The following is a 24,729-nucleotide window of genomic DNA, read 5'->3' on the forward strand; positions in this document are numbered from 1 at the left end:
TGTCCTAAGATACTCAAGTTCATGTAACTTAAAATGAAGCTATTTTATACATTTAAAAAACCCTAATTGGGTGTGGTGGCACAGGCCTGTAATCTTGGTGACTGGGGCTGAGGCAGGAGGATGGCAAGTTCAAGGATAGCCTTAGCAAATTGGCAAGGCCCAAAGCAACTGAGATCCTGTATCAAACTGTAAAAAGGACTAGTGATGTGATTCAGTGGTTAAGCACCCCTGGGTTTGATCCCTGGTACCCCCCACCAAAAAAATAAAAAATAAAAAACTGATAAAAGTGACTCACTTCTCTAAGATAAAGCCTCACAAGCAAAAAAAGGTTGCTGACTTTTGGCTAGAATAACAAAGCAAGTTTCCGCGATCTGATCAGCAGCTCAGATTGCCTGATGAGGCACTGTAAGAATCCGAGATAAGACTGATAGGCCTGATAATCTGGTAATTTCTGATTTACCAAAATGTATCATAAGAGTGCCCAGGAAGATCTGTGAAAAGATGTGCAACCTGGGCCTAGATCACTCTATATAATCACCTGAATTAGGATGTCTCTTAGGTGAGAGACCTGGACCCAGACTCAAGGACCTGGAGAATTTGCTTAGGCCAGAGACAAGATTCTCAGAAGATGCTTCTGGTTGGCAGAGAGGACAATACCTATCTCATAAGGAACCACATGAAGTCACACCTGTTGAAGGGCAAAGTCGTTATTTTAGAAGGGACCTGGAGGTTCAGTTTATTGCTTTGGTTGAGAGTCTCAAGATCAGAAACATTTTTATGCTACATACATTGGAGGGTATTTTTTAAGTGAAGCCTATTTTGAAAATGTCAGTTTGTTTTTGGTTTAAAAAATTTTAATTGGTTCTTTCTAGTTATACATGACACTAGAATCCATTTTGTCATAATTATAAAAGCATGGACTATATCTTGGTCTAATTTGGACCCAGTACCTCTCCTTCCCCTTCCCTCTTTTGATCCTTCTGCCATTTACTCATAGGTATTTTTTTTTTTTTTTGAAGTTGTAGATGGAAAGCATGTCTCTTTATTTTTATGTGGTCCTGAAGATCAAATCCAGTGCCTTACACATGTAAGGCAAGCACTTAGCCACCGAGCTACAGCCCCGCCCTACTCACAGGTATTTTTTCTTAATTAATTGTGTGTGGATGTATACAATTGTGAGATTCTCAGTCTGGTTTAATCATGTTAGAAGTAAAAGGAGACAAATACTTGAGTGGTTAATAATTATCAGGAATATGTTTCCACATACAACAAATTATCTCTAACAAACAAGAGTAGAAATAGTTTGATTAAACTTAAATTGATACTTTTTTTCTTTCTGCTGTGTTGGGGACTGAACCCAGGGCCTCATGCACACTGGGCAATCACTCTACCACTGAGCTACACTCCCAGTCTTGGACCAACATTTTCAAGGAGGAGGTGGAAGAACATAGGACTATTGTATAGTGGTTCCTTCTTATCTAGCTATTTCTTTATATAGCTTTGTTTTTGTAAGGGAGGCCTTTCTTAACAGTGGGCTCTCGACTTCTGTAAGACTGCAGCATTTTGTATGTTTTCCCCCTCAGTTTGCTTTATAATTAAACCCGTGTCTGATTAAGAAATATAAGCATACACTATGGAGGGGACAGACAACTTGGCTGCTTTTTAAAAAAAAAAAACAAAAACAGTAACTCAAAGCTATTCCCTGTTTTCTTTGAAAGTAAGAAATGTCTTTTGTCAATGACAAGTTAGCAATCCCTCCTCTTCATCTGGATGTATTCAAAACTTTCCAGTCCTCTATCTTCCAAATCTAGTCAAACTATTTAAAAAACCAAAGCCTGCATTTTGTGACTAAAGTCCTACTTAATAAGTTGCTTAACTATATTTTGACTCAGAAATCTAAAGACTAGGTTGTGGGGTGAGTGCATGATTCACTTTTTAGTCAAATGGCACTACTGGAACTGTCAGTCATACTCTGTGTTTAAGGAAAGTACTGGTTTACAAAGTTTTTCCGTATTTTGAGGTATAATGAATCATATTAAGATTCTGACATATTGTTATCTGATAGCATTCTTATTTTTACATTTGTTTTATTATACGTAGAGGAATAGTAATATTAGTTTTTGTCAAGTGAAATTTATACCTAATTCTGTATCACAAGAGTATAACTCTTAGTGTCAAAATGAAAAATTTTCTCTGAAAATATTGTTATCTTATTCTTGATACTAATAGAGGACAAACAGTTCTCTGGAAAGACTCACTAAACAAAAACATACAGCCTGTGCAAAATGACATTAAATGTATTACTGAGAGGATCATTTCTGCTTCAACCCTGGCTATCTTATTACATAGCAGTAGACATGGAACACCTAACAATTCTTTTCTGGGTTAAGTAAAGGCAGGAGGGAAGACCAAGCAAATCAGATACTCAAATTTCAGCATATAATAATTCAAATAAAATTTTAATAATTTCAGTCCAATACAACTGAAAATGTAGTGTCATTAAACAGCATTTTCTGCTAAATTTCAAATTACAGGTTTGTGGGCCATTTTTGAGCAGAAGCATCATATCCTACTAGGTATTCAGTTTATTAGCTAAGATAACTGACAGTATCGTGGCAGGAGGTGGGGAAGAACAATGATCAGCTCATAGAATTTGGCTAAGAAAGAAAAAAAAAATCCAATGCAGTTAACAAAGTAGCTACAGACATTAGTAAAATAAAAACAACCCCAAACATCCATGTCTTAAATTACTAGGAAAAAAAATACAGGTAAAGTTACAGCAAATACAGTCTTCACAGATTTGGGTAACTTTATTTGCATTTATAGTGATTTCTTAAGGCTATGACCAATGAAACCATTTTAAAAAGCTCTATGAAGAATGGAAATTTAAGTGTCTATGACACTTTTTAAAACAAAGCTTAAATTTCTGAATGAGAGAGATTCACTTTTGTAGGTAGAGGCCCTGCTTCTTCATGATCTTCAGTTTTAGATCTCACAACCACGAGAGAAGAAGCTGGATATCTGCTTAGCTTTTGTTCGTTCACAAATTCCAAGTCACCATAGATACTCAGCTTCTGCAAGAGAAAAATCAGCACAAATCTGTAATTTGGATTATTAGGAACCTCTCCAAGTGATTTTGGCCAAGAAAATCTGAGTGATTTTTCTAACATTACACAAAACATAAAATTATTTTTATAATGAACAAAGGAGAAATACCAAAAAGTGGTAGGGTATTTATACTATAATATTCTAAAACAGGAAATAAAAACATTAATATGTATCAAAAATTTTAAAAAAAGGGCAACATAAAATTCTATACAGGATGAGTAACCTTCCTGCTTCTTAAAATATGTTCTTGGGCTGGGGAGATAGCTCAGTCGGTAAAGCGCTTGCCTTGCAAGCACAGGCCCTAGGTTCGATCCCCAGCACCGCGGAAAAAAAAAACAAAAAAAAAAACAAAAAAAAAGTTCTTAGTGAATTTCTAAACTATTATAATACTTTTATAATAAAAAATGTGCTTAAAATTATTACCTCGGCCAAGTATGGTTTCACATAGAGTTAAAGCCTAAAAGTAATACATCCAAATGGATATTTCCCACACATTTTCTAGAAAACATATCTTCTTAGAGAAGTACAGTCTCTTTCAGAGTATAGCACGCTCTCTGCTTTCCTTAACACTTTATACGACTACTATTTGTGCCACTTCAACTAAACACCTTATTAGCCATTGGTAAGGGGGTATACAGTAAAAAAATATAGGAGTTAATATACGGACATGAACTTCATTTCAGCCTCAATACTTTCACAGCTTTGCAATCTCAATAAGGTCACCTAGACTCGGTAAGCCTGTTTATTCATCTATAAAATGGAATAATGGAACGTGCTGCAGAATATTGGTAGACACTGTACTGACATACAAAATATGTGAAAATACTTTGCAAATTATAAAGAACTATTTAAATGTTAGTTATTAACACTATCCTAGCCTACTTTCTAGGTACCTGTATCTACTAAACCATGACAATGACTTATTATTAGATTTTATTTTAATTTCCAGCATTTCTTCTTTTCTAAGGTACTTTAGAGGCAGAAGAGAACTCCAGTTTATTTCAGTTGGATTTGATGTCAAAGATCATTTCTTATACTTAGTTATATAAATAACTTTCTTTCCTTGAAAGCTAAATTGAATCATCAAATTATAGCATTTTCCCAAACAAAAATTCTCTACCTTGTTGACAGTTATGTTTCCTAGGTCAGTTAAATTTTAATTATCAATTAAGTCACAATAGTGTTTGCTCTCTGGGGGTTAGCTATTAGAACACAACAACTCAGAATCAAACAGCCTAGTTTTGCTGCTTCTAAAGCAATAATTACTCCTTAAATTTGTGGCAATGTAAGATTTTAAGAGGTTCAACTCAGAATTGAATGCTGATACTTCTTTTCAGTCTCAGAGAACCAGGAAGAGACACTTTACTCAAGACAATCAACATAAACGTCACCATGGTAGTTAACATCACAGAAAACCATTAACAATGATTCTTATGCTACAAACCTGTAATTTTCATGTGTGCCAACCTCAACTAGCTTAAAACCATCAAATCTTCTCTTATTCTATTAGTAGAGAGGCCTTGTTTTTTAAGTTAAACAAATAAGGCACCTAAAATGGCTTCATATGGCTCAGTCTTAAAATGGCCCAAGGGTTAGAATTAAATTTACCTCAGAGGGAACATACTGCTCTACAGCTGTAGCAACAGCTGCACAACAAATCCAGAGCAACACCATCACCGAAAGGACAAGAGTCATGGTTAAAATCCACCCAGAGTTACTGAAAAAAAAAAAAAAAAAAAAAAAAAAAAAAAAAAAAAATTGGTCATATTAAAATTTGATAAAATGAAAAAATAGGAGTCAATAATTAAAGGCAAACAGCTTATGTACTTACCTGGTTAATATAATCAAAGCTTTGTGTACTATCTAAAAGTATTTTAAAAACATGCTAATAGAAGGAAACATTATAATAGCAGCTATTAGGGTGATATGATGTCGTTTCCTCCATTTCTAAAGCTTCTGTAAAATGGCTATATAACTTTTATAATAATGATGATAATGATAAAATCAAACATACTTTCTACTGAATACATACAATTAAACTACATTATTGTCAAGGGTACTTTCTAGTTACTAAACGAGATAAGACGAGTAAGTGTTCTATAAATTGAAGAGTCATATAAGTGTCACATGTTATTTTTTGCAAGGTATTACAATGATACTTTAAGAAACTAAATATCCCAAAAAGTTAAGTTATAAATTGGGTAAATGACAAAATAATCATTTGTTTTATAAATAGACTCACAACTGGTTTCCAGAAGTCAGCTTACCTATAACGATTCAAATATTTAATTTGCTACAATTTACTCGCACTTGAATTTAAAAGAACTCATCTATTATGAGGCACCTTGAAACTATAATAGTATATGATAATAAAGAGATAAGTTATATTTTCATTATGATTAAAATATCTTTAGGTACAGGTAATGTGGCCCAGAGGTTAAGTGCTCCTGGATTCAATCTCTAGTACCTAAAACAAAACAAAAACGATTTAAAGAACAGGTAAAAGTCAAGTTTTTTTTAATATTTAAGAGTCTAATTGTTGGCCTGGGATAGCTCAGTGGTATAGCACTTGCCTACCACACATGAGGCACCAGGTTTGATCCCAGCACTACAGGGGAGTGTGGGATGGAGGGGAAGCAGGTAGGGACAGAGGAAGGAAAAGAAAGGAAGGAAAGGAAAGGAAAAGAAAGAAAGAGAGTCTCATTCTGAAAAAACTGTATAACATTGGCTGCCAAGCGGTGCAGTCAGTCCACAGGTCCCTGCCAAGAAGTGGCGGCAGAGTGGCAGAGCTGCAGAGCCACAGAGGGCCAGCCTGAGTACAGGTGGAAAGTGGGCCTGCCACGAGTGCAAGGAGCCAACCACAATGGTGGGCCTGAGGTGGGGAAGACCAATGCCCCAGGTGGGTCAAGACACGCTGACCTGTCATCCCACCACAGCTAGCTCAACACTGCCCAGTGGACACTTGCTCCACACAGCACTGCAGCTCCAGACCCCACCCCCACTACACTGAACATGTATGATTCACTTGGAGAAAATGGAAGTAAGGCAACCCTGAATGGGATTCAGGGCTAACAAATAGCATTAGTACTTTTCCAAATTCTAACTAGAGTAATTTTGCATCAATAGTTAGTACTTCCAAACCCTGATTAGCATAAATTTGGACCAATAGCATTAAATATATAATGTAAACTTCTGTGCTATATAAACCCCAGTGGGAGTTGTTCCTATTTCTATTCTTCAATAAGTCTTACTCTTTCACTCACTCATCCTTGACTGTGGATTTCATTCTTCCAATTCATGAGAAAGAAGAAATTAATGGTGAGCTGCTGGTGTATTACAACACTGGAAGGCATGGCCCACCATGAAGAGCCTCAACACTTCTCCACTGCAGAGACCTGTAGCTTGTGCAGACCTCACGTTCCAGCAGAAGTGGAGAAATTCGGTGTCAATGTGGTAGTCTCATTTTTCATATCTCTGCTCATCAGACACTGCCTAATAAATACCTATACTTACCAACATATTGTATTAAAAAGAAAGAAACTTTCTTGTAATGCCTTAAGTATTACAATTTAAAAAGATAAGAGTAAGAAATATTTTTAATGAAAAAAAATCAATATATGATTTCCAAAGCACCTCCAACATGTCTTAAAAAAACACCTACTTTTCTCTATATGATCCAGCCCTAACCTGAGTACTAAGGAATCTACTTCTATGAATGAGGATACATCTGGTAATTGGATTGCAGTAGCAACTTGTTAAGATAGAAAACTGGGGCTCAGCCAGGCATGATGGCACACACCTAATAATCCCAGCTACTCAGGAGACTGAGGCAGGAGGATCCTAAGTTTGGCAACTTTGTGAGAACCTGTCTCAAAATAAAGTAAAAAGGTTAGGGATGTAGATTGGTGGCAAAGTGCTTGCAAAGCACATGTGAGGTTCTAGGATCCATCTCCAGTACTACAAAAAAAAAAAAAAAAAGAAAAGAAAAGAAAAGAAAACCAGGGCTAATCTTACAGAGTTCATCATCTTCTTCAACCTCGGTAACAAAAAAATTACTACATTCTATTCTGCCTGTCCACAGCCCTAGTTCAGGCCTCATAATTTCTTGCTGATTTACCAAACCTCTCCAGCCTGATCCTCTAATCTGTCCTTCACATTGAGGCTTCCTCCTGATAATTAGATTTGATTATTTTGCCACTCCTGTTTGGTTCCTATCAGCCTGTTTTGGTCCAATTTCTGGTTCTTCTAGACTTCCATAAATAGTAATATACCTCATATTTAGCAGGAAGACAGTTTATCTGAAAAATTTTTTGACATATATGCTACAACTAGCAAAAAACTCTATTCATCATTTAAGACTTACTTCTAGTTTCTTGGTAATCTTACCCTTGAAACTTCCAACAGATTTCAGTACATTCCTTATGCTCTGTATATGAGACATGTGTGGTATGCTGTGTGTATATTGCTATTGTGATGTTCATTATTTTCCATGTTGGTCTAGATCCTAGAACTACATGGAGGCAGAGACTGACCATATTTTCTAGGTGTTAAGTCCTTAGCAGAGTGACTGGCACATGATAGAAAGAAATGACAAATGAAAAAAATGAATGTGATCTTAATTTTCATTCTGCAGATGAGGCTATCTCCATAACAGTTATGTGGTACAATAAAAAACACTATTGAAGAGTTAGAAGACCAGATTCCACTAACTGGCTTGGTGATCTTGTAAATAATCATGGAAAAATTAGGATACTTTATGGCAGAACAGGATCAATAGAAGACGTAGAATTAGCAAAACTAGATTTGTACTTTAACATAGTGGCTGTTTAACTTTGGGGGTAGTGAATTCATTTCACTGATCCACCTACTTATTATAGGGCATTCTGCCAAGAGTCAAATGAGATTACTGAGGGGAAAAAGGATGTAGTTCAGTTGTAGAGTGGTACTCAGCAAGTGCAATCCCCAGCACCAAAAAAAAAAAAAAAAAAAAAAAAAAAAAAGTTAAAAACTTTTCACTGAAGTATAGGATACTATGATAATAATTCATGTTTATACCCAGACACTTGTTAGGAAAAAAATCTCCAGTTATAAAGTTAGTTGTTTCCTAAGTTAAACATTCACAAAATTTATTTTTAAATGTTACCCGATTTAAAAGAACCTAAAATATAATGACAAAAGGCAGTTTAGTCACCTGTAAGAAGCCAGGTACTAATAAGCACAGTGGTGCATGCCTGTAATCCCAGTGACTCAGGAGAAGTGAGGCAGAAGAATTCCAAGTTCAGGGCCAACCTTAGCAACGTAGTGAGGCCCTAAGCTGCTTAGTGAGATCCCGTCTCAAAATAAAAAATCAAAAGGGTTGGAGAGGTAGCTCAGTAGTAAAGTGCTCCAGGGTTCAATCTCTAGTACGCCTCCCCCTCCAAAAAAAGGCTGGTAATGCAGTATTGAAAATCAAAGATAATTTAAGATGAAACAATTATTTAAGTTTCTACAAATTTATAATTGTAACAAAACAAACCAAACTCCAAAAACAACCAAAATAATGACAAGATAAAAAACTGCCTTTTTCTTTTTTGCACAAGTCAGGAGCAGGTTTATAATTGAAAGGAAGAAGAAACTTAAAGTTAAACCTTCATTTTCTCACACAATCTTTAAACATTTTGTTTAGTAAAAGATTAATTTTTAAGTTCCAAGAAACTTTTTATAGTAAGAAATTAAAGGAAGCACAAAGTTTGGACAACTATAGCATTATATTTGAGACACAACAGCCCACTAGAGTGTACACACTGTGAAACAGACCTGTTAACAGCTGTACAGAAGTGCTTGTTATCTGACGCAGAAGAAAACAATCAATAAGTGACAAGGCCCACTTTCTTTCCTTTTTTTCCCCCTTTGTGGGGAAGGCAGCAGAGAAGGCTCATATTAGAACCCCTTGGAGGAGTGCAAGCATGTATACTTTGATAAAATCCTCTTCTCAACCTCAGAAAGCTCAACAGTCCTTCCTAAGAAAGAATAAGGTACCCTTTACTCCTGCCTCCCCACTTTGCCTTGTCACCCTTAAGAATCCCTGGTTTAGAGATGACATTCTTTATTGTTTAATACAAAGCCTTTCTTAATTATGGTCTTTATCTGTCTCCTCAAGTCTCATATCTGGTCATGCAGATAAAAACAAAAACAAAAATCTGATCCCCAAACCATTCAAACATACTTTAAATTAAAGCTTAATTTAAATATATGGAGAAGCATATTTCTTAACATTTATCTAGGAATCCTAACAAGAAGAATGCTCTTGTGCTATGGAAAACAAAATAAAACAAAACACTCTGCTTGGGTTTTACTAAAGTAACATGGGAGAGGAGGAGCTGGGAAGAGGCTGGTCAATGGGCATACAGTTATAATTGGGAAGAAAGAATATGTACTGGCATTTTATTGCCCAGTTGGGTGACTACAGTTAATGATAATGTATTATACATTTTAAAATTACTAGAAGAGATGGTTTTGAATGTTTCACCACAAAGAAATGATAAAGGTTTGAGGTGATATGTTAATTACTGATTATTATATAATATATACACATATCAAAATATCACACTGTGCCTCATAAATTTGTATAACTATGTATCAATTTTAAAATAGTATACTTAATTTATCTTCTCTACCCAAAAGAGGCATACATACAGAGAGAGGCATCTTAAAAAGCCATCGCTTTCTCCGTCCTCAAGATAGTTCCTGTGTGCTTGTGAATTTCTCATTTGTAGATCTGCTGAAATAATAAAGTACAAATTTATTATATCCTATATTCTAAAAGCTAGTCTCCTATGTCTGCTTCTAGATATATTCACTCTACAGATATTCAACAGTTTTTATACATGTAATCTTGACACATTTATATGCTTGCAAGTTCCTTTTATACATCAAAAACCAAATGGATATTCTACCATATTATGGGTTTCCTGTTTTACTTTCAAATTCTTATTGACATTGATGCTTTTTGTTTAATTACATGTGGGCTTGAATTACAGAATTTAGTTTATTCTAGTCTAATTAAAGATGGTCTTATGGACCATCTATGTGCTATAATCATCCACCATTCCCACCCACCAATATAATCAGAAGGTTAATTAAATCAGCATCTAAAATAAAGTTCTTTATTACTAGGGATTAGATCAAGGGGTGCTTTGCCATTGAGCTACAACCTTAGTCCTTTGTATTCTTTATCTTGAGACAGGGTCTCACTAAGCTGCCCAGGCTAGTCTTTAATTTGTGACCCTCCTGCCTCAGACTCTTTGACTACCTAGGATTACTGGCATGTGCCCTGCTTGGTAGTCTGTAAAATTTAAAAGGTCAGCTCTGCTTTAGCTTGATGTCTTATGTTCCTATGAGTTAAAATTCACTTCTAACATGAAAATAAAAATAAAAATAGAATAAGGAACTCATACTTTGGAGATAGATTCATTATTTGGTTAATTTATTGGAAAATATCAGAATATTTTATTAGTTGATACTCAAAAAATGAAACAACCTAAATATTTTAAAAATAGTGTTCTTAAGTGTGGTCCCCAGACTGGCAGCATCAGCAAAATGTGGAACTTGTAGAAACCCAAATTCTCTGATCCTCTCACAGACCTAATAAATTAGAAAGCTGTAGGTGGGCAGTCAACCCTACTATAACCAGATTTGACTGCCAATGTCTTTATCCAAGTCATTTAAAATAAAACTTACAGGACATTTTGCTTAGAGATGATTCTCTCAAGTTTGTAGGCTCCTGCTCCAACTGTGGTGCATACTGAATTTCTGGCTTAGACTAAAATGATAATGAAAGCAGTTAAGTCATTTGTCTTTCGTAAGCTTTTTTTTCCACAGCAAGTTCTTTAACATTATCTAAACATTTAAATTGAGAAAAGTAACAGAAGTATGGTATAAAAAATAAAACACATCAATTATAATATGTTTTAATTGCACTTCCTGAACATTAGATCTAATGCTTTGCAAAGAAACAGATTTCTGGCATCATCAACTATTGAATCAGTTTAATTTTCTGACAAAAAGAGAAAAAAGAGCAAGAGAGGGAGAGTAAGAGGCAAATTATGACAAAACACCACATTAAACACTGGACTTTGCAAAAATAATTTCTAACTCTAGTTGATCAGGAATAGTTCAGCTGTCAAAAATTCTGGCTAGGCACATTTATTTTTTTCTCATCTAAAACATTCCATTCGTTTCTAAGAATGAACAATTCATAAATTATAGGCAAACACGCCACATTTTCCATCTTTTATATAGCTCTAATTCTCTGAAATGGGGTTTCGCTATCCTAGTTATAGTCAAATTGACACAAATTCTAGAAAGAAACAGCTAATCTCACATCTAATGAGGAAAAAGTAAGGGCTCCACTCCAAGTCAACTTAAGTTTTAATGGAAGCAGCTTTAGAACATAGAATTGCTCATGAATTAATTATTTCAGTGCTGGAGATAGAATCCAAGGCCTCACATGTGCTAGGTGAATGTTATACCACTGAGCTCCATCTCCAGACTCATTTTTTTTTTTTTTTAATTTTGAGACATAGCCTCCCTAAATTGCCAAGGCTAGCCTCAAATTTGCAATCCTCCTGCCTTAGCCTCCTTCCAAGTTGCTGGGATTACAGGCATGTACCACCATGCCCATAAATTTAAAGTTTTACTTACTACCAAATTAGGTACAAGGAACCCAAGTTCAGGATAGTGCTCAAAATGACATACTAGTCATTCAGTAAACCACTTAAACAGCAGTAATTAAAAGGTGTACCATGTTATCTAAGAGGAAGACAGTGTCCCAACATAATTTATGGACTTGTAAATTTGAGGAATTTACTGAATTAAATGGAAGACAGCATGGTAAGGTAGTATACTGGCCTTGAGTTAAAGCACCCTGAATTTGAAGCCTAATTCTGTCACTTAACTGGCATCATGACTTTAAACAGACTAAACTCACAGTTCCCTCATCACAATAAAATAGGGACAATATAACCTCATAAAGTCATATGAAGATGTGAGATAATATAGTTGGCTTTCCATATATCATCCATGGGTTTCACTTCTTTGGGTTCTGTAACCATGGACTCAACCAATCATGGATCAAAAATATTTGGAAAAAAATTTGTACTGAACCTGTTATAGACTTTTCCCCATTGTCACTGAATGATGTAGTATAACAACTATTTACCTATCTTTTACACTGTGTTGGGTATTATAAATAACCTCAAAATGAGTTAAAGTACAGTAATGCTCTGTTTAACAATGTTTCAGTCAACAGCCTGCATATTTGATGGTGGTTCCATGACTGCAACATGCAGTCATGTTGTAGTCATCCTAGTTTAAGTGCTCACTGTGTGGTTTACACAACAAAGAACTTGCCTACTCATGTATTTTTCAAACTGTGTCCCATTATTAAGTGACACATGACTGTACATGGGAGGATTGTGTAGGTTATAGGCAAATACTACACCATTTTATATAAAGGTTTGTAGCATCTTAAAATTTTCATATCCACAAAGATTACTGAAACAAATTCCCCATAGATAACTCAGGGATAACTGTATATGTAAAATGCCTAGTATAACAGAATTTTCTAAGAACAGCAGCTATGATCATATCACATGGGAAACAATGAGAGCAAAAGTTACCTCTAATAAGAAAAATGTTTCTTCCATAGTTCTCTTAAAAGAATTATGAGGAAAAGCACTTTTATCATGTCATATTACTTTCCTCTAATATCTACATGCTATCTACCACTACTTATGTTAAAAATATATTATTCTTATCTCCAATATCTAAAGATTTCATTTTTATTAATTTAACCGCAATAAAATTTAGATGATTCAGAGTTCTAATTAGGTAAGAACAAAAGGGCTTTAGATAAGGCTTCCAGGGCACAAGAAAGGGTAAATTACACTGTGTCCTGATGTCCAGTATTTTCATGAAGGTCAAATAAGTAATTATTATTTGATGATATTTATTTGTAAGTGACTGAGTATACAGTTATACACCAAGACATTATTTAAGACCAATATGTTTACTGTTTTTATTTAGATGGATCTATGAAACATGATTGTCACCTGGAATATAACTATTTTTCCATCATCAGCTTGAAGATAAAAAGTCCATGAAGAGGTTATGAAGCTCTGTGCAGAGTCCATCATGTCACTCCAGAATGATCTCACCAGAGTTAGAGGGAAGAGGAGATGCATTTTTGGCATCAGGGACATGAGCTGAAAAACCAAAAAATTTAAATCATGAGGAATACATTATATATGTATGTTCAATATTCCTCAACTCCTTACTAGGCTATGGAATAAATAATTACATGAATTTACCATAATCACTAGCGTTAAACTCTTAGTTACCTATGCAAATTAACTATGGCAAAACTTAAAATCCCAGGCTCCTTTAATTGCACCAAACATTTAAGCTACTTGTCCCCTCTATCACAATAACAGGCTTTTGAGTTGGATCCAAAAATATGGACTCTAAAGATTTGATTAAATACAGGCTAATAAGGTCTTAAGAGGTAGAATGGGAGGGGACAAATCATACCATTCTCATCTTTAATGTTTTCATGTAGAATAAATCACACTATTATGAACACTAATAGAAACAAAGAAGGGAAAAAAAATCAACTGAAAGAATATATGCATAACATGTGAGACATCTGGTAACAGAGTCAGGTGAGGAGTTTATTTTAGGGTTGAATATATGTAGTAGGTGCCACTGATATATTTAACATAATTGATATCACCTCCTGTCTAACTCTGACTTATTAGCAGCACTGGGATCCTCCAGAGCACAAGTGTGAAATAATACTTGCTGAACTTTAGGGATAGCTTGGGTTGTTATACTTCCAAAGTGAGGCATTATGAGATATTTGAAAACAGTTTTTTTAGAACCAGAAGACCTATATTCAGGATCCAATTTTCCCACTGAATAGTTGAGAAATCTTTCAAAGATTCACTGAACAAGCATTTACTGATGTTACAAATTCAAAGAACCTGGGGATCGTGTGTGTGTTAATCAACAATGAATATCTATATTTAATCTGAATAATCTATATAAAATGGATGTTCAACACAGGGTGATATGTGTATATAGTGAGAGGCACCTAATCCAAAGTGGGGTGAGAGATAGTTAAAAGGTTTCATAGGGGTTGGGGCTGTGACTCCGTGGTAGAGCATTTGCCTAACATGTGAGCACTGGGTTCAATTCCCAGCACCACATATAAATAAATAAAGGTCCATCAACAACTTAAAAAATATTTTTAAAAAAAGGTTTCATAAAGAAATGACACTTGTTTAGAGTCAAGGATTCACTAGGTACACGGGAGTAGAAACACACATGAAATAGCATGCCATAACTTAAGAACTGTTTAATATGTACACAATAAGCAGAAAAGGAACTTAAAACATTTTAAGTGTTTAGTGGCTCTTAAACATTTGAAAATATGCTTAATGCTGCTTAAGATAAATACAAATTAAAATTACGATAGATTGCCAAGGGTTGGGGAGAGGTGGGAGGAATAGTGAATGCTAATGGGTATGAAATTTCTTTTGGGGGTAACAAAAATATTTTGGAAACAGATGGTGATGAGGTTGCACAACTTTGTGAATACACTAAATATCACTGAATTATACACTTTAAAGGGTGGGTTTTTCATATTACACGAATTATATATTAATTTTAAAAACTGGTACAAGTCCCATGGAGGAATATGTTGCTCTTTTTCTCAAAATTAAAAATGCACATACCTCTTATAGCAATTCTATACCTATGATTTTACTGTATAGGTGTATTCACAAATGTGCACAATATAGAATATCATTTATAAAAGAAAAAGATTAAAAACAACCTACATGTTTACAAATAAGGGATTGCTTACATAAATGATACACCTATATGAAATATATAGTGGAAAAATGAGTACAAGTTCTTCATTTATACTTACATCTACAAAAAATAAATATGTATATTCTTTTATATGCATAAAATTCCTCTGTATTGGTAATCTTGGCTACATAATGGAGGAAAATTTAGTGCTTAACAGAAACAGGAAACTTTTCACAGATGGGGAGTAGAAGAATAGCAACATACTCTTCATAGGAATGTAGATACCATTTTTATCTTTTGAGTTTTGTACCATGTGACTATATTTCCTATGTAAAAATTAAGAACCTTTCCGCTAGTATGTTTGGAGCAGAGTATGAGGAGAAGGGAATTTTAAGAGATGACACTGGAGAGGTAATCAGGAGCTAAGTTGGGATTAGCAGTTTGAACTTAACCTATATGTATTTGGGAGGTACTGAATTATGTAGAATAATAAATTCACAGGAGATAAAAGAATGACATAATATTTGCATTTAAAAAAACAAATATCTAGACCCACAGTAAGGGTTAAAGTGGAAAAATTATGAAAATTAATTTAGCAATACTGGTAAGAAATGATGATTAGTTGATTTAAGGCAATGGCAACTGGGATGCAGAACAAGGACTCAAATATTAATTTCTCTTATGCTCAGTTTTTTCATATGTAAAATGGGATATCTCCATTGAACATAAGAATTGAAATGAAAATACAGAAATATAATTTTTAACAGAAAAGCATTGTTTAGAAGTTATTATTCAATTGATTTTTACTTGCAAATATAATTTGTTTGATGAAAACAAAATGTAAAATACAACACTAAAACAGGATCAAATGGGTTTAAGCACTTCAACCAATACAAGTCAGAACCATGGAGCAGGCAATTTTGAAAGGCAACGTTGTTTCATACTTGTTCTTGTCTCAATTCAGCGAATGGCAGCTGATTCTGGCAACCAAGATGGCAAGCATATTGCTCATCGGACTGGGAATATGCTTCTGTACATGCTGAAAGAGAAAAGCAGTCAAATTTAAAAAGAGACGGGATGAAAAGAGAATGGATAGGGAAAAAAAGGATTTGGCATTTTATAAAGTAATTTCTTACACTTAAAAAAGTTTTTCATCAACATGAATTTCCAACTTTGGTAATAGTAGAAAGTGTATTATTTTAATAGAACTCTACATTGTCTCCCTCCCACAAGTCAAATGTTTCATGTAATAATCTATTAATTACACACCCAGGTTCTGGCTATATGATGGCATTCATATAGCAGAAAAGCATGGACTAGTGCCCTGAAGATGTCATTCAAAGTCTTAGCTCCATCATTTGTTGTAATAGGATGAGGTGTTTAACCTCTGATTATTGATTTCTAAAGGTCTAAAATGGAAATACCACTCCCTACCTCAGATTAATGAAATAGTAAATATTAAGTGATTTGTACAAATATTTGAGATTACTGTTAAAAAATGGATCACTTAGTTGAGAAAAAAGGGTAACAGAATGGCAAGGGAAAAATAAAATGAAGCAATTAGTTTAACACCCTAAATTCACTCTATTACAAAGCAATAGTAACAAAAACGGCATGGTATTGGTACCAAAATAGACAGGTAGATCAATGGTACAGAATAGAGGACATGGACACAAACCCAAATAAATACAATTTTCTCATACTAGACAAAGGGGCCAAAAATATGCAATGGAGAAAAGATAGCCTCTCTTCAACAAATGGTGCTGGGAAAATTAGAAAACCATATGCAACAGAATGAAATTAAACCCCTATCTCTCACCCTGCACAAAACTCAACTCAAAATGGATCAAGGACCTCGGAATCAGACCAGAGACCCTGCATCTTATAGAAGAAAAAGTAGGTCCAAACCTTCAACTTGTTGGCTTAGGAGCAGACTTCCTTAACAGGACTCCCATAGCCCAAGAAATAAAAGCAAGAATCAACAACTGGGATAGATTCAAACTAAAAAGCTTTCTCTCAGCAAAGGAAACTATCAGTAATGTGAAGAGAGAGCCTACAGAGTGGGAGAATATCTTTGCCACTCATACTTCAGATAGAGCGCTAACATCCTGAATCTATAAAGAACTCAAAAAACTCTACACCAAGAATATAAATAATCCAATCAACAAATGGGCTAAGGAAATGAACAGACACTTCACAGAAGAAGATGTACAAGCAATCAACAGATATATGAAAAAATGTTCAACATCTCTAGTATATGAGAAATGCAAATCAAAACTACCCTAAGATTCCAACTCACCCCAATTAGAATGGCGATTATCAAGAACACAAGCAACAATAGGTGTTGGCGAGGATGTGGGGGAAAAGGTACACTCATACATTGCTGGTGGGGTTGCAAATTAGTGCAGCCACTCTGGAAAGCAGTATGGAGATTCCTCAGAAAGCTTGGAATGGAACTACCATTTGACCCAGCTATCCCATCTTTGGCCCATACCTAAAGGACTTAAAATCAGCATACTACAGAGATACAGCCACATCAATGTTCATAGCTGCTCAATTCACCATAGCCAGATTGTGGAACCAACCTAGATGTCCTTCAATTGATGAATGGATAAAAAAACTGTGGCATATATATATACAATGGAATATTACTCCGCCATGAAGAATGATAAAATTATGGCATTTGCAGGCAAATGGAGATGAAATTGGAGAATATCATGCTAAGTGAGATAAGCCAATCTCAAAAAACTAAAGGACGAATGATCTCGCTGATAAGCAGATGAGGACATACAATGGGGGGTGGGAGGGGTTAGCGTTAGGGTTAGGTTTAGGGTTAGGGTTAAGGAGGGTGGTGAGAATGGAGGAAGGAAGGACTGTATAGAGGGAAAAGAGAGGTGGGAGGGGTGGGGGGGAAGAGAAGAAAAAAAATAACAGAATGAATCAAACAACATTGCCCTATGTAAATTTATGATTTTTAATTAAAAAAAATTTAAAAAATAAATAGAATTCTCTTTTTGGCTAAATTTCTGATAATTGAAATAGAAAACATATTTTAACGCAAATATCCCCAAGATTGCATTTGCTTGCTTTGTTTTGGTATATACATGGCCTATATCTAACCATTATTATAATACACAAGAAGCTGTCCTTACTTAAAACACAGAAATTCATTCCAACCAATGTTATCTCTACAATTTAATCTCTTGGGGGAAGAGTACCAGCCAAAAAGACCATGTTAGCAGTAATTTGAAAATAAACCATGCTAGATGAGGTATGAAATGGGATAAATCTTAACAACAACAAAAAAAACATTACCCTATGTAAATTTATGATTACACAAATGGTATGCCTTGACTCCATGTACAAATAGAGAAACAACATGTATCCCATTTGTTTACAATAAAAAAAAACAAACACCCTAAATTCTAAGAAAACTGAACCAGAAAATGTTCTTTAGTAGGTGATTCTAAAGTTAAAATGGCTTTTTATCAGACATATTCTCTCCATTTCGTTCATTAAAGCCATTTCTTTCTTGTGATATAATTCATCAATATAACAATTTTTTCTTCTCAATTCAGTCATACATTTATAATACACTTCTCAAAGGTGCTAGATATTAAATTGAACAGCATTATGCACATATAAAGATGGTCAGTTAGAAGACTGAGCCATAAAAATAAGGTTACAATACCACAGAAGACTGATTATGAACCATGGCATAGGTTCCTAGGGGGAAAGGTGCCTCCTCTACACTGAATAAACTGTAACAAGGGGAAAATTCCATTATAGTTATTTATAAATGTCCACTGAGTCCTGATTATAGATTTCTTTTATTAAAAACAACTCTTTTAGCAAAAGGTAAGAACGATGATTCAACTAGTGACAAAGCCTCTGGTTACTTCTTTTATTTCCATGAGCAACAAAGAATATACTATTAAATACTGAGTCAAAGGCCTGATTCAGTAAAAAACCTTCAAGTTAAGTTAACTAACCTATGATTGAAAGGCTTAGGAAAATTATACTGCTTCTGAAACAGTAGTGATGAATTACAAGTAGGGTAATTACTCCTGCCTTTGTTGAAACAGAATATTTAAACAAAGGTGTTCTATCCGTAGTACAAAATAAATACTATCTCAACAAACAGATGAAAATTAAAGTCCATGAAATTTCTAGAAACAGCTATTAAAACTCTAAATTCATAATAATTACAATATGCTGGATGACTAATTTAAACAGTATGTCATTTTCTAAGAAAAGTACATAAAAACATAATACAACTCAAAGAAAACACCAATGTTATATACAGCTGATGTCATTAGCATAGCTTCTTACCAGATTCACATTCCAATTTGGTCCGATTTAAGTCAATTCCATCATCCACAAATTGACAAATTGAAAACAGTCTGCAACCTCTCTGACATGCATACAATTCCTCTTCCTGGGGAGGTCAAGAACAGGGAGGATTACCAAAAATAAGATTTTTCTCTCAGGTGAAAAAAAGTCAAGAAAAAAGCAGAGTTAGTAGGGTTTAAACCATCCAATGAATTTTATAACTGTAAGAAAAAAAATGAAAGGAGCCGGGTAACACCCAAAATCTGTACAACATAAAGAGGGTTTAGTTCCTCATTTTAAAAGAGATACCATGAAAAAAGTCTAGTAGCTAAAACTATCATCTTTTTCCCATATTCTGTGGTCACAATTTGTGGGGAAAAAAATTAAAAATAAAAATGACAGTGACATAATCAGAACCCTAACAAAGGGAGAAAGTAAGAAGTATCCCATGACCAAAGGTGTGCTTCTGCTACATGCATGTTTATATAAACCTTAGGCCGATGGTGACTAGCTTCATGTGGCAAATGATGACACAAAGACCTATTGATAAAATAGGTATAAATCTATAAAGATGCTTATGTGAAAGAATGTCTTAAGCTTGGCTTACCTGAACTGCAAACATAAACAACAGCAGAGTAACATAGAAAAAGCAACTACAATTAGGTGGACCTGAATCAAACCATTTAAGGGATAAACAGCACAAGTTACTTTACCTGTCAAAATCTCAGTTTTCTCATTATGAAAGGAGACAACAGCTATTATCTCCAAACTCCTCAATTCTAGAAGACACCTATTCCTAGCACAGTGCCTGAGACATAGAAGGTACTTAACAAATGGTAATGTGAAACAACAGATTTTTAAAATGGGAAACAATAATTACAAGTATCATTGTACATGTGTGGGAGCTCAGAATAGGATGGACATATGGTTCTTCATTACTGAAAAGTAGTACCTGCTTAATAATACTAATAACAGTGTTTTCAACAGGTTTTTTTTTTTTTAATAAAAAATACATATAGTTTCAAAACAGACTAATGCATATGGGGAAGCCCCTTCAACTTACTGCGTGGTCCACTGTGTACAAACTGGCAGGCACCTAATAAGGAAACAGCATGTGCATACACCAGTTAGCAACTAATGGAATACAATGGTATGCATTTCTTTCTGGCAGAAGAATTAGTAAAATTAATGTAGCAGCAACAATGCATAAGAGATGGCTGCAGGTCTGATATCAAATAAGTTTTATTATACAATTTCAAAGGTTTTTGGACCTCAGTTTTAGCTGCATTTATTGTTAAGGTGAAATTAAACAATGAGCTATACCACATGCCATTTCATTTTCAGATTATGCTTTCTTTTGTTAAACCAACCCAAAGAGCCATCCAGTACCAATTTCAGAAAACCATATGACAGGCAAAAAGAGTCAAGGTTCAGGAATCAGCCCTGATTGGAAGTTCAGCCTTTCCACTTGCTTTGTACAACTTTGGGCAAGTTACTTAATCTCGCTGAGACTCTGTTATAAAATGAGAATAATACTCTTCCATCAATCTTGAACACTGCTTTACCACTGAGTACATCTCAAGTCTTTTTTTTAAAATATTTTTAGTTGTAGATGGACACAATACTTATTTATTTTTATGTGGTACTGAGGATCAAGCCCAGTGCCTTACATGTGCTAAGCAAGCGCTCTACTACTGAGCTATAACCCCAGCCCAAGTCTTTCTATTTTTAATTGGGAGACAAGGTCTCCCTAATTTGCAGAGGTTGGTCTCAAACATGGGATCCTCCTGCCTTAGCTTCCCTCCCAGGCACATACACCATGGTGTTAGTCTGTACCATATTAACACTTAGCATATTATATAACACCAGGGACAATGTAGGCACTCAACTGGTAGCTTATTAAGAATCATATCATTTTAAGTATTTCATATTCTACATATTATCATTCCAAGTACAGTAAATATTTCATGCTCATGTATCTCAAATGACTGGAAAGCTTGCATAAAACATTGCCTCTGACATAGGGTGGAAAGAAATGGTACTTCCCACCACACTGAATATCAGCTAAGTAATTCGGTCCCTCAATGATTTACCTATAGCTTTTAATGCATTTTCTTATCTTGAGCTAAGTCAAGCTAACTATTCTCCACTTATTCAGCACTAGTAATACTACACACACCAAAATGGTTTTGTAATATATAACAGAAAAAACAGTTATCTGTTAGGCACTATGCTACGAGTGTCTCACATTTTATCTTTAATTCTCACACTAGCACTGCAAAATGTGAGGTGGTGTTTTTTGTTTTTTAGGTGAGAAAATGAAGTTATGATCAACAAGGGCACAAACATAATAATAGTGGATCTGGAAATAAAAAGCAGGCTTACAGGGTTCCAAGGTCTACCTTGTTTAAAAAAAAAAAAAATTGGCTGGGATCCTGGCTCAGTGGTAGAGTCCTTGCCTTGCATATGTGAGGCACTGGGTTCAATCCTCAGCACCACACAAGATGAATAAAATAAAATAAAGGAATTGTGTTCATCCACAACTAAAAAAAATTTTTTAAATTACCACAATGGCTCTAATTAGCTTTGTGATTAAGATGACTTATGCCTCTTATATTTGAACCCTGACAAATTATGCAACTTCACTTTTAAGGACAAAGGATAAAATATAATAACTACTTACAAACAGGTATTCTACTTTATTGCAATAAATAATTAATTCTGAAATATGAGTAACTAAAATGAGATTTCTATGTTCCAGTTACAAGCATAAGATCAAAAGAGGCTATGTGAGCTTATAAATTCATTTAATTTCTTAGAACACACACTGCTTTTTCTTGAATGGCAAAGTATAATAATTTGGTGTAGGGCCAATAGAAATCAGTGAAATATATATATTAAATACCTGCAATGCAATTTTATAATAGGTGGCAGCATGGGGCAGCCAGTTTGATAACTGAATTCCTGTTTCACTACTTCTTTGTCATAGAACCTTGGGCAAGTCACTTAACTTATCCTAGCCTCAATTTCCTTAATTGTAAAACACTACTTGACAAACACTACTTTGCATGATTGTTGTGAGAATTAGAGAAACCAATATGATAAATTCCCCATCATATAGGTTAACAGATAGTAGAGAGTCAATAAATTTTAAGTCCAGGACATTTAGGGAGCCATAGGATTTAGAGTTTCTGGTAAGAACGGCTTCAATGAATAAATAAACGTGACTTATCAATAAAACACCAATTGTTACAGAATGGTGGCTATTTAAAAAGTACTGAAAGGTTCCCAGGATGTATATCCTTTCAAATTATTTAATTATTTTTCCAATATTCTGCCTCATACCACATATTTGTTAGGAAAATCTCAAAAAAGGAAACAAACACTAGAATAATACAAAGTAAGTCTTAGTCTAATTCTAGTCCAAATCAATATTAATGAGTTTCCTCATAACAGTCTCTTAATGATATGAAATCTGTTTGTAAGAAGATGATAATGTAGTTAGAGGCAGTATTCATTGATTTAAGTCTGCAAGTCTTAATTTCTCATTTCTCTCGATTGATATCTTCCACTCTGAAAATTTTAGAAAAATCTTATTTCCTGTTTTAAAATTGATAATCCTTATGCGATTAAGTAAACAAAGTACTGAAAGTAAAACCATTTAGAGCTTTTAAAAGACCTGAAAACACTTGCCAATACGGAACATCCTAAATGTCACTGGAACTGTCTTCATAGCTACTCTGTAGTTGCAGAGGGCGAAAGCGGCAAGTCACAATGGTTAAGCAAATAGCATACAAGAAATGAAGGGGAAACAAGGGAAAAAGAGTCCAGCAACATCAGCAAAAGCATTTATAAAGTAAGGTGGGGGGGCATATACCCAAATTATATGTGGGGAAGGTGTGGGGAGAGTCGCCAAGCAGATTAGAATGCTGAGTAAACAGAGATCTTAAGGAGCTGAAAAACAACTTTGAGAAGTGGGACGGAATTAAAGGCAGCAGCCAGGGGCTAGGGCAGGGGGCAGGGAGTGCTCCTCTCCCTAACCTGTGAACACCCTTCTGAGGGCAGTCTAATCTTTACCCACCCTACGGATTCCGTCTTCTGCACAGAGGAGTCAGAACTGTCTTTTGTTTTTTAAGGCAGAAACCTAACTGCTGCTACTCCAAGACACTCCAGGTCTTAACGGCCACATACGAACACAGGCGGAAGCCCTTGCTGGACAACTCACAACTCCTGAGGCTGCTTAACACTGCTCAGACTATAGTGAAATTGTCTACTTGTCTGACTCCCCACTCTGCGCTCCCGAACCAGAGGCGCTCAGTAAACATGGGTACGAATCAGTCTTCCGCGGCCCCGTGCATCTGCACCTCCCTCCCTACCCCTGGCGCTGCTTGCAGGCGAGGACCCGCAGTCATCACCCGCGTCCTCCTCCCACTTAGCACTCGACTCCGCCGCCGCCCCGCAAACTCCCAGAGGAAAGCGATCGCGTTCTTCTCATCTTGGGGTCCCCCAGCCTATCACCGAGAAGTGCAGCACAAACTTCCGGTAATGAAAGCAAGAACGGGGTGCAGGCACAATTAGGGAGGGAAACGGGCTACACGGGAGATCGCGGCTCAAGGGCGGATTCACTGCCAGGGTCCCAGGGCCGACAGTGGTGTGGGGCGCCGAGATTGGCAGCAAGGGAAAGGTGGAAGCCCGGTTCGGACGGGCCCTACCTTGGGGTAGGTGTGCAAGGGATAGGTCAACTGGCAGGCCCGGTGGCAGGACGCCGTATCACCCAAGACCGAGTCAAACGCTTCAGCCGCAGCGGTCCCCGAACCTCCGGCCAGGGCCATGGTCAGCAGCAGCAGCGGCGGGAGCCCCAGTTGGGCCCGGACCCAGAGGCTCGCCTTCGGCGCCGCCATTTTGTTCCCCACTGTCAGAGCAGCTCCGCTTGTTGCTGTTTTCTTTTCAGGGTTTCTCCTCCTTCCGGGCCAGCCCCCTCCCCGCCCCGCCGGCTGCCGCTTCCGCCTCCGCCTCCGCCGTTGCCTCGGCTCCGCCCGGGCCTTCCCGAAACTGCCGCCGCGGGCCCCACCTCCGGGACTAGGAACCTCTAGGCCGGCGTGGGGAGGTGGGCTCAAGCATCGCGAGTTTCCGCGCGGAGCGGCGCCGACTCCGCCCCTCGCGAGGCAGGCTGGGGCGTGTAGTTCTCCGCGGCGCCCGGCGGCGTGCCGGATGGGGCTCGGCACCCAGGGACAGCCACCGCCCTGGGAGCCCCGCCCGCCCCGCGCGGTGCATTCTGGGGAGTGTGGTTCGCCTTGCGGGCGGAACCACCTCGGGGGGACTGGGTTCCTGAGCGAGCAAGGGAGCTCACTGTACCGACGCCCGCGGCCAGCCGGGGGCTTCACGGGGCGCTCCTTGGAGGGGCGCAGCTGCTGCCCGGGCTGCTTTTCGTGGTGG

The 24,729-nt window shown here is 36.4% G+C and overlaps 2 protein-coding genes across 6 annotated transcripts in view; one reads left to right on the top strand and one right to left on the bottom strand.

Moving 5' to 3' along the window:
* Positions 1 to 2,440: 2,440 nt before the first annotated feature.
* On the bottom strand, positions 2,441 to 24,358 carry TMEM59 (transmembrane protein 59). 4 transcript variants are annotated; one of them, XM_079117937.1, is made up of 9 exons: positions 24,006 to 24,358; positions 20,357 to 20,389; positions 19,294 to 19,399; positions 15,906 to 16,000; positions 13,200 to 13,352; positions 10,828 to 10,909; positions 9,784 to 9,865; positions 4,717 to 4,825; positions 2,441 to 3,074 (listed from the first exon to the last, which is right to left on the bottom strand). In XM_079117937.1, exons 1-9 carry the CDS (start codon positions 24,192 to 24,194, stop codon positions 2,919 to 2,921), a joined length of 1,005 nt encoding a protein of 334 aa, XP_078974063.1. In that variant the 5' UTR covers positions 24,195 to 24,358; the 3' UTR covers positions 2,441 to 2,918. The 4 variants fall into 4 exon arrangements, with proteins under 4 accessions (XP_078974063.1, XP_078974062.1, XP_078974065.1 ...); XM_079117936.1 differs by having other exon boundaries at positions 9,784 to 9,868; XM_079117939.1 differs by lacking the exon at positions 20,357 to 20,389.
* A 207-nt stretch (positions 24,359 to 24,565) lies between these two features.
* TCEANC2 (transcription elongation factor A N-terminal and central domain containing 2) overlaps positions 24,566 to 24,729 on the top strand; it is a 37,063-nt gene continuing 36,899 nt past the window's right edge. For both annotated transcript variants that reach the window (XM_079118303.1, XM_079118302.1), the window contains exon 1: positions 24,566 to 24,725. The gene's annotated coding sequence lies outside the window, so the exon portion shown is untranslated. The remainder of the gene's footprint in view (positions 24,726 to 24,729) is intronic.

This window comes from Sciurus vulgaris, assembly GCF_902686455.1.
Source record: "Sciurus vulgaris genome assembly, chromosome: 1".
NCBI classification, from domain to species: domain Eukaryota; kingdom Metazoa; phylum Chordata; class Mammalia; order Rodentia; family Sciuridae; genus Sciurus; species Sciurus vulgaris.

What these genes read in the sequence shown, in the direction of transcription:
- TMEM59 (XM_079117936.1), bottom strand. Translation starts at nt 24,194, where the DNA reads ATGGCGGCGCCGAAGGCGAGCCTCTGGGTCCGGGCCCAACTGGGGCTC. An exon ending in TGTACACAGTGGACCACGCA is followed by an intron (nt 19,400 to 20,356) that starts GTAAGTTGAAGG and finishes TGACCTCCCCAG; the next exon opens with GAAGAGGAATTGTATGCATG. An exon ending in GAAAAATAGTTATATTCCAG is followed by an intron (nt 10,910 to 13,199) that starts GTGACAATCATG and finishes TTATCATTTTAG; the next exon opens with TCTAAGCCAGAAATTCAGTA.